At 41.6% G+C, this 15,832-nt stretch overlaps 1 protein-coding gene across 2 annotated transcripts; it reads left to right on the top strand.

Annotated features, from left to right (window-relative positions):
• The first annotated feature begins 1,444 nt into the window (after positions 1–1,444).
• On the top strand, positions 1,445–12,268 carry LOC115568022 (neuronal acetylcholine receptor subunit alpha-7-like). Of its 2 annotated transcripts, none has more exons than XM_030395054.1 (10): positions 1,445–1,793; positions 3,034–3,173; positions 4,155–4,199; positions 5,317–5,423; positions 5,533–5,612; positions 5,858–6,025; positions 6,565–6,759; positions 7,216–7,302; positions 7,416–7,525; positions 10,008–12,268. In XM_030395054.1, the coding sequence occupies exons 1-10, from the start codon at positions 1,742–1,744 to the stop codon at positions 10,893–10,895; spliced, it is 1,872 nt and encodes a 623-aa protein (XP_030250914.1). In that variant the 5' UTR covers positions 1,445–1,741; the 3' UTR covers positions 10,896–12,268. The 2 variants fall into 2 exon arrangements, with proteins under 2 accessions (XP_030250914.1, XP_030250913.1); XM_030395053.1 differs by having other exon boundaries at positions 5,314–5,423.
• Positions 12,269–15,832: the final 3,564 nt, after the last annotated feature.

Here is a 15,832-nt window from a genome sequence, read left to right as displayed (position 1 = left end):
ACAGCTACACGTCGCGTGTTGATGACGCAGCCTCATCGGCAAGGTTCGAATATGCTTTGGATTGTGTCCTTTTGGTTAGGATATCTTCATGGATATGAACTCTTAACTTTGATAGTTTTATTGTAACATGTTGCAGTTAAAATCACACCTTCATGTCACTAGAGCAGCTTTCTTCGCTCTATATGCTTAAATTTAAATTATTTTAATCGGCTTGATCATGATAAAACAGTCCAATTTTTGACAAAGCAGTTTTTAGTGCATTTAATGTTTACATGTTGTTTAATGCTTCCAATAAAATTGTTGTCCCCCAAGTTAACATTTATTACACTTCTGACAATTTTCAGTTCTAGTGCGTTTAACTACAGACATTGGCAACTGTGTTTCAAGCCATTTCCTATATCACAATTAGTCACACTAAATTATGGATATGAGTGAATGAGACCTGTCAAAATCAAAACAATTTTTCGTTGTTCTTACGCTCTTATCCAAAGTACTTGTCATTGTGGATACACACTAAAAATAATTATCTCCTCAAAGGGCATTATTGATCATATCATATTTCATATTTCTATATCATACAATATTGTTAACCAATAAAAAACCCTGTGACAGTCTTTTCATTTAAAACAGAATAACACCAAAAAGTATTTTGGAAAGGATAATTTATAAGAGAGGACAATCTAAATATATTCTTTATCTTTATTTGTTATATTTAAATAAAGTGATATTGTAAAGTCATTATCAGACTGCTGCTGTGACACAGTGTCACTCTTGTATTATAGGGAAAGACAAATGTGCATACATGCTATCATCTTATAATAACATCAACATAGGGAGAGAGAAACAGGATCTATTTAGTTGAATTATCATGATGTGATGAGTTGCTCTCCCCTATGCTGTAAATACAAGTCAAAGACTTTTTGGAGAACTTGAGACTCACACAAGTGTTTTTAATATTGAGGGTTTTGGAAACAGTGGACAATATCTACCAAGATACATTTTGCACTTTTCTAACATTTCCAGTGGGTGTCAGCATTACACTGTGAACGTGCTGATGTCAGACTGGAAAAAAAAAAACAAAAAAAACAGAGCAGCTTTCAAACATTGCTGGCTGGTGTGAATTAGATAGTTATTCCAAACTGTTTGATGTTTCAGTTTGTTTCGACTAATTTAGATATTTTTGATGTTTTCCTGTAGGTCACTGGTGTGCTCCTTTGAGCTTCCTTCCTAAGCTTTGAGTTAAAGACACCTGGGCTACTAATACTATCTAATCTCAAAGTCCTTTAAAGATCCAGAATACCAACCCGAGTGAAAAAAGCAGCGAGTAAGTCCACAATAAAAAAAAAAAGAAAGGAAAGGTTAACTGATGTGATGATGACAGACAAGTGCATATCAGGGCGTCTACATGAATAGATGAGCAGATGAGCATGAAGGATGAGTTTGAAGCTGTAGGTCACAGTATGCACAGCTTTCAGTATGTGAGTGAATGACTCACAGCATCTCCGTCTTCAGAGGAGTATTCATTTCCCTGCATTTCTCACCCACTCTGTCTCTCTGGCTCCCTCTCCCTCTCTCCTCCTCTCCCTTCTCTGCCACTGCCCGCGTCACACTCTCTCCACTTGTTCTCTCCAACCTTTTCTTCCTCTCCATTTCCCGCTCTCTATCTCTTTCTCACCCTCATCTCCCCTCCTCATTTCTCCCTCTTCCACTCGTTCTCTGTTAACACAGAGGGGAATGCAGTATGTGGCCGGCTGTGGCTCTGTGGCTGTTGATACTTGCGACTCTGCTGCGGGGTGAGTGACTTTCATCTGTGCTTGGAATGAGACTGTGCTCGAACAAGTGTGTGTTTTCTGCATGTGCTGTTTACTGCATGCCGCGATCTTGCATTGTCCTCTGTGTCTGATAAGCGTGCACGCAGCAGCTCACTCGGAGACTGGGAGAGAGTGTGCTGTTGTGCAGCCAGAGGCAAAAAAAAAAAGAAAAAAGAAATTGATTGCTTTTTGTAAAGAGCAAGCAACCACCTGCAATGTAATGTCTTTACAGCAGATAAGAATACTGATAGATAGATAGATAGATAGAGAAGGGTGATTATGAGGCTACTGGTGGTTAATTTACTATGACAGGACATTATGGCCACTCTGGACTATTAACCTGAATTATAGGCATACCATCTTTAGAGCCATATTGATATTAATTAAGATCCAGTTAGTGAATACAGATTTGACACCGAACGCATTCAACTCAGACCATTTAACACTCCCTCAGTATGTACCGCAGTTTATAAAGCGGTATGGTCCGACATTGTGCAGCTATTTAAAGTACTTTTTTAAACTTACTCAGTGCGCCTCTCATATCCACCAGTGATAGCTCCCTGCACATCTAAGTGATTACCTCATGAAGAATGAATCACGAATGAATCGAAGCCCTTTCTGGAGTTATAGGGCGAAGACAGTCAGTTCCCCCGCTCTCATCGTCGTGAGTGCTGTGTGTGTCTGTCTGGGGTGTTTCAATGTTTAATGGCCTCACTATTTCCTGCACGGGATGAAACCGACAGATTTTACGGCCGTGGAAAGACTTTGACTGTCTGCTGGCGATCAATCAGAGATGTAATTGATTAGGAGGAGCGGGCCTCTTTGTGTCTGCTCCCCCCTCTCCTTTCTTCCTGCCTTCCCTCCTTTCTCTCACACATTTGCATTCTTCTCCTGTCCCGTGTCATCTACTCTACTAAAGACCTTCCATGTTCCTACAAGAGCAGCTCCATCTTTAAAACATAACCTTCCCCATACCCCTAAATGCTCAGCGTCTGTTGTACCTCCACCGGAGCATGTCTCGTTTCTCCCTGTCATCCACCTGGCCTACAATTTCTACACCACTTTTTTCTATCATCGTAATCACACCATTTTTCTGCAGGCACTTTCTCTTCATTGCTTTTTCCAGACATAGCCTTTCTCTTTGTAACTTTCACCTTTTATCTTCTTTGTGAGAATCCTCTCCCCTCCATTAAACTCTGTCTCCCCCCTCTCCCCCGTTCAGTGTCAATGCAGGGTCCTCACCAGCGGTTCTTGCTCAGGGAGCTGTTGAGGGACTACAACCCCATGGAGAGGCCGGTGGCAAACGACTCCCAGACGCTCACCGTTCAGTTCTCCTTTACTCTAATACAGGTCATGGATGTGGTACGCATGGCAGAAATGCATCATAAACACAACTATACACCCATACAATACATCAAAAAAGAGAAAATACACTCCCAAAAAATTATAGGTTCTCAAGTTATTCCGCACATGCCCATATGGGCGTTTAAAGGGTTACTGGTCACTGTAATTGTTCCACCTCTCCACACTGGGTGTGAATAGATCTAGAACAGCTGAAGCAAATACGAAGCTTCACTTGTCTGAATTAATCCTATCCCATTGGAATCTCCCAAACTTTTTAGGTATGATAAAAAAATGGAAATTTCATACTAAAAAGACAGCAAGATAGCGACCTGATATTTTTTAGTCAGCCGAGCCATTTCACACAGAACAAGGACTGGGGAATTTGTCCCATATACTTACATTGGAATCACATCAGATTAGATAAGTAACCAGAGGGGGGGTTTGGTTGTAGCAGAAGAACAAGGACAGAAATTAGTAGAGATAAGTAGAAAAAGAACCAACTAAAATAAGAATAGAAATAAAAATAGAAACTATACAAGAACAAGCAAATCATTTAACACAAAACTGCAAAGCAAAAGTGACAGAGGTATGATTAGTAAGACCAGACAGAAGGTTCTCGTTCAATTCAACCCCACAAAGCCAATCTTGACCTGAATGTTAAAGGCACAATATGTAAGAATTGGCCACCGATTCATTCTCATTTTTGACTGATTCAAGTCTAATTCTTACATATTGCGCCTTTAAGGTTTCATTTTGGGCAAAGCTAATGTCATTTAACTGAATAGTTACAGTTTAACAAACAACACTCATTATGTCATTACATTCATGTAGCTAACACCGTGATCTGCCCTCTCACTGACGTTACATAGTGCAGAAACATTCACCCTGTTACAAGACTGAACCATCAAAATGATTTTGAAGTTGTTCTTTTAAGGTAAAAAAGTTACATAATGTTGCTTCAAATCACCTATCTTTGTTATATTCTCTGCGTTATGCAAGGATGAAAAGAACCAGATCATCACCACGAATGCCTGGCTGCAGATGGTGAGTACGGTGAACGACAATTTATAATGTGATATTGATCTGTGTAGATCTTTTTGTATGCTCCCCATCGCTTGCAGCATCAGCTACACGGTATCGTCCCTGATGCTGGTCGTGTTTCAGCGTTACGATAATCGACACTTGAGCGGGACAAACACATTCGTACTTGATTGCAGATAACTTCATCTGTACGGGGCAAAAACGGGCCGAGCTATTTGTGTCTGTCAAGCCAAGGCAGGTCAATTTTATTTCACAATTCAATTTGGCCTCAAAGTGCTTCGCTCTCTACCATTAAACCCTCGGTTTCATCAAGTTAAACCGCCCCCAAAACTTTAACAGATCATTCCTCTGGAACATAAACACACAAGATAAGATAAAGTAAGATAATCCCTTATTGATCCCTAAGAGGTGGAAATTTGGGTGTTGAAGCAACGCAAGGACAGAATAAGTTCAGGTACTTAAACAGAGAAACTTAGAGAGATTAAATGATTAACTGTGTGCAAAGTAACAATAGAATAATATAGAAACTGACAAGAGCAACTAAACACACAACGCAGAATGGGAGCCTGACTGATACTGTACTTTTGGGTCCAATGTCCATATGATATTAGGGAGTAATAAGAACATATTCATAAACATAGTTTTGCAATGATCCTTTGAATTCAGTTATCACTTGTGGCAAAGATATGCATGGAGGAATGATCTCTTTTAGACTTTACAACTTCATTGTCCAGAGAATTAAATAAAAAGCCGAAGTATTTTTCTGTGTATTGTTCTATAAAAAAACAGACTTTTGATATCGAGGCATATCAGACGACTTATGAGCCGATACTGAGACATCTGTGATAGGTCAATATCAGCCGATAATATCGACTGATCTACATATGAGCTCCCTATTCAGCCAGTGTTGCACTTGAACTCATAGTGCAGTATCATCTCAAGCAAATTTGACATAGTGGATGCCACATGCAAAAGAGTAGACCAATAGTAATAGTATTATTAGTATATAATGATAGTATATTAGTAATAACAGTGTGAAAACTCAGGCTGCCAGTGTGTATCTTTTTTGTCTGTTTTTGTTCACGTGTAAAACCATTGTTGTGCTTGTGTCTCCCAGCAGTGGTACGACCACTACCTCCAGTGGAACCAGTCAGAATATCCTGGAGTAAAGAACCTCCGTTTCACTCCCGACCAGGTCTGGACCCCTGACATACTACTTTACAACAGGTATGTGCGGCACACAAACACACACACACACACACACACACACACATTCTCAGGGCTGCTGCTGCTGCCGAGCTCTAAATTGTCTCATCACTGTGCTGACTCCTTCAAGCGCTCATGATAAGTTCGATGCCACCTTTAAGACCAATGTGCTGGTAAACTCCAGTGGATTCTGTGAGTATCTGCCTCCAGGTATGTTTTTTTTTTAATTAATCAGCATCTTGTCCTCAAAACTAAACTTTGTCTTCAGTCATTCTGCATCCATACAGAATTACTCAAACTGCAGCAAATGAATTACTGCAATCCAGTATTTTCCTCTTCACTTACCTCCAGATGGCTGCACCAAACAACATTTTAATCAAGTTTCCCTTCATTGCATCTGGGATGATTTTACTTGACTTTGATAATTACTGCATTTTCCCCCTTTGCCTTTCAAGGAATATTTATCAGCACTTGCAACGTAGACGTGCGATGGTTTCCATTTGACATCCAGCGCTGCGAACTGAAGTTTGGCTCCTGGACATTTGATGGCTGGCTGCTGGACATCCAGATGAAGGAGGCAGATGTGTCAGGATACATGCCCAACGGAGAGTGGGACCTGCTGGGTAAGACTAGGTTGTTGAGGCACTGGATAACAACATGGTTGCTTAGTAACAATGCTCACATTATTGCTGTACAGCACTGTATCTGACCTGTGAAGACCTGAAAATTAATTGGATTAATATAAATAGATGTTTAAATAAATGGCAGGAGATGTTGTTGGAGTACACCTCATAAACAGAGACAAAACAGGTTTAATGCAAATGTGGCCACATTTCATGAACTTTAACTTAACTTAACTGGTAATCTAACATTTATAAGAGACAGGCAGACACCAACCTTGACTTTCATAAAATATAATCCAAGTTTCAGCTTTGTTCAATCACATCTATGATTTATGATTCTGCTGGTGGCATTTCACAGCTCTGTACATCCCATTTCCCTCTCACTCAGTCACAAATATTCAATGGTTGTAACAAAATACACTTTATATTTATATATATAGTTATATTGAGTGCTTACGAATCTCTACGTGCTTCCATCTTGCCCTCTCAGCCCTCACTGGTGTTTTCTGCATTAAAATGTCATCTGTGTCTTCCGGCAGAGGTCCCTGGAGGTCGTCATGAAGTTTTCTACGACTGCTGCGCAGAGCCCTATCCAGATGTTACCTTTGTGGTGACTTTACGAAGGAGGACCTTGTTTTACGCCCTCAACCTCCTCATCCCCTGTGTGCTCCTCTCATCCATGACCTTGCTGGTCTTCCTGCTCCCTGCCAACTCAGGGGAGAAGATCAGCCTGGGTGAGGACTAATAAGAGGGTGTGGAGAGGGACAGGGGTGACAGATGTTTTTTTCCAGTAAGAGAGCTTGAATATAAGAAAACAAGGGGAGAAAAATATATTTCCTGGGCTTTTTTTTTTAAAAAAAACTACTTTTCTAGAATTTCTCTTACAATCTGTCTGTCAACATTGCTAGAAAACCTTCAGTCAGCTATGCAAAGCTTTGAACAGTGTCAAGAGGGCTGAAAGTGAGGGAGGAAGAGACAGAGAGAAGTCAAAGACCGATAAGGCAGAGGGAGAACGAGACTAAAAGATGAAAATCTAATGAGTTTTCCTACGAGTGTAAGAAAGACAGATGATAGTGGCGACAAGTCAAGTGAAACATGCCAAATATTCTGTTCCACCGAGTGTACTCATGTACTTTCTTCTTCCCTTCTTTGCAACCCACTCCTCCCTGGTGTCTTGTGTCTGCTTCCAGGCATCACGGTTCTGCTTTCTCTGACTGTCTTCATGCTGATGGTTGCAGAGATTATGCCCGCTACATCAGATTCTGTTCCCCTGATCGGTCAGTTTCTTTCGCTCCATGCACATGTGTGTTTCTGTGGGTTTGAGGGGGGAACTGACAGTGATTGTTAGCGCCCTTGTGAGCGAAATGTGCTCCCCTCCTGTACGTCTCAGGTCAGTACTTTGCCAGCACCATGGTGATTGTTGGGATGTCAGTCGTAGCCACAGTCATCGTCCTTCAGTTCCATCACCACAACCCCAACAATGGACAAATGCCCCGCTGGGTGAGTTTAAATATTGTCATACTTATACTCATTAATTACAACCTTTGGTTCTTTTATGCCAAGACACAACTCGAAGACACAAAGCTGTGACAGGTTCTCTGTGAACCTAAACCTGTTCATCTGATCAACCTCACCTTCACTGATGTAGAAATGGGTGTCTGTCAGCTTCTTGGTTTTGCCGACGTTGAGAGGAACGGTGGTTTCAGTGCACAGCTCCACAATATTGTAGATTTCTTCTCATTGTTGTTTTCTAATCCTACTGATGATGTTGCTGTAGTCCGCAAACTTCCCATTTTCTTGATGTCTGTACAGTGCACAGTGTTAACAGGAGTGGGCTGAGCACACAGCCCTGGAGGGCTCCGATGTTCAGAACAAAAGTGGAGGAGGTGCGACCGCCAGTCTGAACTGCCTGCGGTCTGTGTTTCAGTTGCAGGTTGTGGTACTTGAGTACAGAGTCCTAAATTAAATTGTTTCAAGGGCAAGATTGTGTTGAATGTTGCGCTGAAATCAAACAGCATTCTGATGTAGGTTGTTATTGTCAAGTGTTATTTTCAAGGTGTAAAACTAATCAATGAAATGAATGATTACAAGGTTAAAAAGCTGCCTGGACAAGTGTTTTAGTCCATTTAAATGCCTACAGCACATAGTGGGATAGAGATACAGGCAAAATGACCCAAAACAAATATTGAAAGTTGTAAGTAGTAGTTGTATGTTTAGCTTTATCTGCATTGACAACACGGCAAAAGAGCCCAGAGGAAAATTTTACTGCTCAAAGCTTGCTCCTTTATGGCTTTGGAGCCGTAAAGGAGCTCAATGAGAGTTCTCATTTCAGTCTCGTTGTAGTCTTTTTTGGTCTCAAACATTTCTCATTTGTTTCTCCTAAAATTCCTTAGGAGCAATAGGTGAGACTTGACACTTTACCGCTTAAACCTTGCTCCTTTCCAGCACTGGGGAGAAATTCTGAAACTTCATTGAGAACTTGATGAGATCTCCTTTGAAGCTTACAGGGAGCCCAAGTTGAGATTTTCTGCACCTGTTTCTCAGGAGAAACAATTGAGAAACAGGAGAAATCAGCCACAGCCTCACTTTGGTCTCACATAGATCTCATAGTTGTCTAGGAGAAATGAATGAGACACTACTGAGATCTCTTTTCCAATTTTCGTTTCCTCTGGGAGCTGTTCATGCCTACTTTAAATGCCATTAACAGGCCATAAGATAGAAGAGGAAACAAAATGAGAGATTACAGATTTAATATTTAGAAAAAGAAGACGACATATTAAGACTTCTTAAGACTTTTTAGGGAAATTCAGTTTATTCACACTGTTGTTATAACTGGTTGTTACTGGTTGTTACTGGTTGCACTGTAAAGTTTTTGGAGCAATCTCTGGCACAAAAATTTCCTTGAAATCTTCTCCCTTAAATCGGGGCTGAAAATATTATTAATATATTATGTTGGAAAAGCTGATTTGGTGGGCTTAATAGGGAATTTTCATGGAACATTCTTCTGTATCACATGTCAAAAAGAATATTCAAAACAAACAAACAAAACAAACCCACACAGTATCATTCTCCTGTCAATTCAGTTTCATTGTATATGTGTTTTATGTGTTCTCGGGGTCTTCTGCTTTGTTTCCCCTCCTGTTGTCTGTGGTCCCCAGTCTGCTTTCCCTGCACACCTGCACTGCATCTCCTTCATTAGCACCATCCTGTTCTCTGTGTTTTTATCCGCTCATTACCCTCCCCCGTGTTTTCTGAGCCTCACTCCACATGCACCTCATCCCTCCTTCAGTTTAGTTCGTATTTAAGCGCAGTCTTTAGTTAGTCTTTGTTGAGTCATCTGTTGAGTTTCTCTGAGCCTACTATTGTGTTTCACTGTTTCAAAGGTTCTTGTTGTTTTTTCCCTGTTCCTGTGATTCATTGTGAAAAAAAACTTCATCTCAACCTGATCTTCCCGCCTGCTGTTTTCTGCTTTTGGGTCCACCTTCTCTGCACCAGTGTGATTCATACTACAATGAATTGCAGAAAGAAACATGAAAAGACAGGATTAAAACTCAGTGGTTCAACTTACTGGATAAAATAAGAGGGATGAATTAAGATCATTATTGTGCCCAAGTGGCCAAAATGTCACTGCTCAATCTCAGATGGTGTGAAGGTTCATCAGGACTAACACTTCATTTAATACAGCTATGTACCTGATCATGCAGTGCTTCGAATAGTTAACAGTCGAGATGTGTGATCGGTTCAACAGAAATTAAAAGCCTTTTTTTTATTAACCCAGGTCAACAGTTCATCTGCAGTAATGTGAATAAATGTGATAAAATAAAGGCTTGTATGACATTTTTTTTAAACAAGCAACACAGTGATTAGCATAGGCGGGGATAAAATGTTATATCAAGAATTATAGCAGGAGCTGGATGTGCTTGTACTTGCTCAGCAATATGTTGAAGGCCAGTAAAAGAAATCTTGTGCCCTTGTGTGCCAGGTGCACTTGGTTCTGCTGCAGTGGGTTCCCTGGTTCCTGCGGATGAAGCGTCCAGGAGAGGGAGCAGAACCGACTCTTTCCGGCAGCCAGGCAGACTCTCAGAGCAAGACCCTGTCCTCTCCTACCACAACCACTACCACAACCACCATCCCCACGCCGGTGCCCTCCATCCTCCCCCAGAGCCTGAACTCCCTACAGGCCAGCCTGGCTCAGCTCAACCACCCTCTGTCACACCCTCTGTCCCTCCGGCCCAATCCTCAGCCTGTAATCATTCCTAATGCCAGCCACAGAGATCCAAACCCCAATCCACACCCACAGCCCAACGGTCATCTGCTTTACATGGGCTTCCAGACCTTCCAGACCACGGCAGAGCTGGACCCAAATCAGAGAAGCAGAACCACAAGTTATGGGAGAGTTAACAGTGGACTAGGTGGAGGAGAAGGAGAGGGATCAGCAACAGGAGGAGGAGGAGCAGCTGGAGATACACCTATCCATTGCCACCTCCCATCTTCCAAGTTCGGGAGCTCCCCACAGGAAACTCAAGTGTCCCCAGATCCTGATCAGTCGACCACATCCTCTGGACCCTGCGGCCTGGAGGCTGTGGCAGGAGCAGGGCGATCAGCTGCCTTACATACCCACAGCAGTGTGATTCGATCTGTGGCAGTAGACAGCCAGCTGCAGGCTCTCCTGGCGGAGGTGCAGTTCTTAGTCGAACGCGTTAGGGAGCAGGACCGGCAGCTCAGCTTGGCGGAGCAGTGGCAGTTTGCTGCTGCTGTCATCGACCGCCTGTTCCTGGTGGGATTCAGTGTTTTCAACATCATCTGCACCATCGCTATTCTCATGGCTGCACCCAACTTTGGAGAAGCGCTGTCAAAAGACTTCCTCTGACAGACCAAAAGCAGAGAGATCCGAGAGAGCGGGGAACGTTGAGGAATAACACAGATTAAGATTTACTGGAAGCACAATTGCTGTGAATGACACTGGGACATAAAACAGCAAATATTTCCTTTGCAGTAAGAAAGGATGGACTGTGGTACAAGGTGCGATTTTTTTCTCTTAACTCGAAAGTCTGCCATTTTTCATGGTAGAGTAAACCTAATCATGTTCACGTTCACATTCTTTTGCAGTGGAAGCTTGATTGATCGTTTATGTCTTGATCATTTCGATGAATTAAAGTTGAAATGAATAAATACAAAATACTTAACTGAAACCTTCAACAGGGCATCGAATGTCTCATCACAATATGGATGATTGTTTATGGACCAATCGACAACAGTTGAGTAAGAAGTGAAGGGTTTTCTGGAATAGTTTTGTGAATGAAACTGCATGACTTTAGTAAATTTGTTATAGAATATTTGTACTGCCACGATGGGATGCTACATTTAAATGCTCTGTAGAAAAACTGGACACTGATATGCTGCTTCTGAAACAGTTACACTCATGCAGTGTTATTATCAAAGTTTACGCTTTTAGAGTTAATCACTTTTTTTTTTTAAGTGGAGACACTTCAGATGAAAAGATGGAATCCAGATGAAACTATCCCCATTGTATTACTTACTTAATAACAAATATTTTTTGCATTACAAGTTACCTGAAATTATATGTTTATATTCAAAAAAGGGGAATTATACAATTAAATATGCACTAATTTGCATACATTTCTAGAATAAAAAGAACATGTTTCATTTTGCTGATGTATTGGAGGTTTTTGGTATTTTAGAAGTTTTCTCTCCACCGGTCCAAAAAGACATGTTATAGGAGCAAGACAGCCCAAAATCTCTAAATCTAAATCTAAATCTTAATTTAAGGTTTTTCCAAAGTTTCTCTACTTTTAATAGGATCGTCAAAGTCACTGTGATCGTTATCTTTCCACACGAGTACCCTGTTCCTGATTAAAAACAGAAAAAGAAGAATCCTTATCCTTATTATCACAATAATACAGCCAGGACATCATCCGTGTAATGGGATGATGACATTGGTGATTCGCTTCTGCAGCAACTTTATCAATCACATTAGCTTTATTATATACTGCAGTAAGTGCACTGAAGCAGGAAACTCATATTCTGAGAAAAAAAATGCAGCCTATGGCAACAGGGCTCTATTTTTTCCTTTGTAAATCACTTTTCTATAAATCTAAACTGTGCATTAACGTGATATCCGAGCTAAGGGGGGTTGGGTGAAGTGCTGTCTCTTGTTTTTCTGAATGTGGAATTCACTTTTACAGTCACAGCTAGAAGAATATATTTCAAAAAGCCGTGGTTTATATCCGTGATGTGGAACCTTATTTTCTGTGTGTGCAGTGTGTTCAGATTGCAGTGTGAAAGAGAGAAGACAGAAAATCATAGGTCGTGTCAGTTGTTCACAAGGCTTTTTTTTCATCTCATAGATACACACACCACAGCACACTATGAACACACTCATCCCCTCACACTGTTGTATGTGCATAAAATTGTCAACTCCATAACCCTGGTGTCGGAGACTCGAATGCCAATAGTCTGTTACAGACTGAGCGGTAAACATTACGAAATAAGTTGTCTGGCCTTTTGTACTCCCTAGACGTGCATCATATGTTTAATTCTCTGGCTCCCCTGCCTTTCAGTCAAAGTTTCGAGGGATCGAAGTTTAAAATAGGATGCGGAGGCAGGAGACAGCACGAGTGAAGGAGGGGTGGGGTGGGGGCTGGGATGGGGGGACGAAGGTAATGAAGCACGGCAATAAAGAGGGCAAAAGGAAGAAAGAGACAGACAGAGAGATGAAAGGGAGGGCTATGCAGAGGCACAGAGACAGAGGGGGGAGCATAGTGAGGGGGAACACAGAAAGAAGGCAGTTGCATGGTTGAGAGAAACAGAGGAGGCAGGAAAAAAATGTGCTGAGAAGGCGAATAGGAGCCGATAAAGTTTTTAACTGATTGCTCATTAATGAGAGAGGGAGGGGTGGCGGAGGGAGAAAGAAGGAGGAGGAGAGGAGTGAATCCGTCTTCCTCCCCCTCCTCCTCCTCCTCCTCCTCTGGGATGCTGCTGCTGCTAAACTGTACTTAGACCAGCATTTAGGGGTGACTGGACATATATTCTCAGTTGGCAAAGGGCGTCTTTATGAAGATTTATTAGAGGGATTTTGGCAAACACACCTCCGTGTAAAATGATTGACGATGAATTAATGCAAACACTTTATGGATGATTGAATTTGGCTAATTGGTGTCTTGGCACGGCTCTACTCAAAGCTTCAGCACTGAGGCTTTTCATTTGGCTTTCAACTTTCACTCACGGTACAGTATGAGCAGGCAGGGCAGTTCACGAGTGGAGCATCTCACAGTGCATTTCAATGGCCTACTGAGTTCCTTTTGTCTGTGTGGCTGCCGGGGCTGCTGCCTAACACAGCTGAGCGATGCAATTCTACACGGGTAATAAATCTAAGATACTCTCCCCCTGCGGTGACATCCACCTGCTTGCTGTCGACAGCTCACGCGGAGCCGTTTGTTCAGGGGAGAAGCAAACCGAGTCATACAGAACAGAGGGGACTGTTGCGGCAAGCAGGAAAGCGGGATACAGAAAGTGTGTTTGTCATCAAGGGGGCCACTGCAATGTGTGGCTGCAGTCCCACAAATTCGCACCCACATCCACAGACACGTGAAGCAGCACAACCACAAACCCACTCACACATTAAGTGGTAACGTGAGGACCCTGCTGCAGACCTAATGCAGTAACCACACGTTCTCCTCTCTCTCTCTCTCTCTCTCTCTCTGCTGTTCTATTCCACCGCTGCTTGTGCAGTGCTGTCCGTTCTTTATTGTGTTTGCTCATGTGGAAAAAAATAAGAGAGGGGAGAATAAAAAAGGAGGGGAGTAATAGTTGATATTAATGTGGTGTGTTTCATTGGTTTAATCAATTCATAAATGCCAAAGAACTGGGGAAATCTGAAAGGGAACTGCAGTATTTTCTTAGTTAACCGGCTTATTTCTAGTCAGTCAGCTCATCCTACTTTAAAAGTGAAGAAGAGGACATTGCAGGCAGGTTTCCAGGTTTTCCACAGACGATCAAATTCCTCTGGACTTGCATATCTTTGCAAAATAGGAGGGGGTGAAAGAAAACCAGCACAGAGAACCACACTGTATGAACCAACTGAGTCATAAGTCTATGATGCTCCTATCTGAAAGGTGCAAGAAATCTGAATTTTTTTATTCAAGTATGGAAAGAAAGAAATATTTCTAAGTTTGTATTATTACCTCATCAATATTGTAAATATTATCTATCTGAGTTTTACAAAACTACATAGTGCCCGTTTAATATTCCAGATCATCCGTCTTACACTGTAAACATAGCTACAATTCAGCCACAAATTGTACTTTGTTTTGCTTTAGAGGTGTTATTCAATTAAATTAAAGGTCCAGTGTGTCGGATTTAGTGGCATTAGGTTGTAGACTGGACCAACTGAACACCCCTCTTCTCACCCTGCCCGCACATTAGACTTTAAAAGCACAAAATGCCCTCTCTGGAGCCAGAGTTTGGTTTGTCTGCTCAGGGATACTGTAGAAACATAGCGGTGCAACTAGCTCACTCTGTGGGAGACAAGCTGCTCCCTCTGTAGATATAAAAGACTCGTTCTAAGGTAACAAAAACACAACAATAATTAGATTCAGGTGATTATACACTAATGAAATCATAATTCTGAATAATTTTCCAATTTTGGCTCCTAAATCCGCCTTAATCCTACACGCTGGACCTTTAAATGATCATTCAAAGGTGTTATTGAGAACTTTCAGCAACTAAATCTGGCATTTCATTTCCCTCTTCTGGTCCATTCATGTCAAAACACCACTTTTATTTTCATCATCTGCCCCCTCATGTGGTTGCCAGTTTGTTGCACTACCTAACGTTGCTAACACTAGCTACTGATCATGTTGCTAGCATTAGCAGTTTTAACGATAGGTAGCGTTAAAGTCCCTAATACTATCTAGCTAATGTTACAAACGTTACAAACGAGCTAATGTTAAAATTGCCAATGACCTTTAAAGTGACTAGCACCAGCTACCTGACATTAATGTTGCCAACACTACCAAGTTATTTTAACAATGCTAACTCTAGCTACCTTATTGATGTCGCTAACGCTAGCTGACATTAAAGTGGCTAATGCTAGTTAGCTTACATTAGGCCAGTACAGTATGTTGGGCACATACTGTAGAACCATTATACTAACTTGCAACTACCAAGACTACTGGCTCTCAGACGTTGTTAGAAGCTGTAAACGGCTCTTTTTACAGAGTCAGAACTTTTACGCAGACAAAAACCAAAAAAAAAAGCTTGTATCCTGCACCTTTCTACAAGATCTGTACATGTATTAACTTAAAAAATGATGCATCTACATTCAAATGTTACAAATATGATCTTTAAGGTAGGCCGCATCTCCTGTCATATGATAAAGTAGTGGAATGAAACTGATCAACGATCAAGTCTGATCTGTGCAAGACATCTGTCAGGACAGGTCTCTGGCTGAAAGATGTTAGCTCTCAAAATTCAGATGTTCCAACAGAATATCCCCCACCAACAACACTCAATAGCTATTAATTCCCGGGTGCAGGTACTCGATACAGGTCGATAAGGAACGGCTATCTCAGTGCCTGTTGGGTAATTGTCTCCCAGATCTCATTAAAGTATGTTGGAGTTGGGGGGAGTAAGGCAATGCAGATAAAGAGAGAGAGGGAGAAAGAAAATAGATGTGGGTACACAAAGGGAGATTGGGAGAACAAGCGTGAAATTATCTTTACGTGATTAACCTCACTCTGCTTACTAAGAGCCTGGAGGGTAACTTTTAGCAGTCCTCAACTCTCA

This window comes from Sparus aurata, chromosome 17 (assembly GCF_900880675.1).
Source record: "Sparus aurata chromosome 17, fSpaAur1.1, whole genome shotgun sequence".
NCBI lineage: Eukaryota > Metazoa > Chordata > Actinopteri > Spariformes > Sparidae > Sparus > Sparus aurata.
Note: the sequence above shows the minus strand (reverse complement) of the source record. Positions and strands in the feature narration are given on the sequence as shown.

Bases quoted from the DNA above. Each gene is read 5' to 3' on its own strand.
- LOC115568022 (XM_030395053.1), top strand. From the start codon at position 1,742: ATGTGGCCGGCTGTGGCTCTGTGGCTGTTGATACTTGCGACTCTGCTG. The intron at 5,424-5,532 runs GTATGTGCGGCA...GACTCCTTCAAG, and splicing joins GACATACTACTTTACAACAG to CGCTCATGATAAGTTCGATG. The intron at 7,303-7,415 runs GTCAGTTTCTTT...TGTACGTCTCAG, and splicing joins AGATTCTGTTCCCCTGATCG to GTCAGTACTTTGCCAGCACC.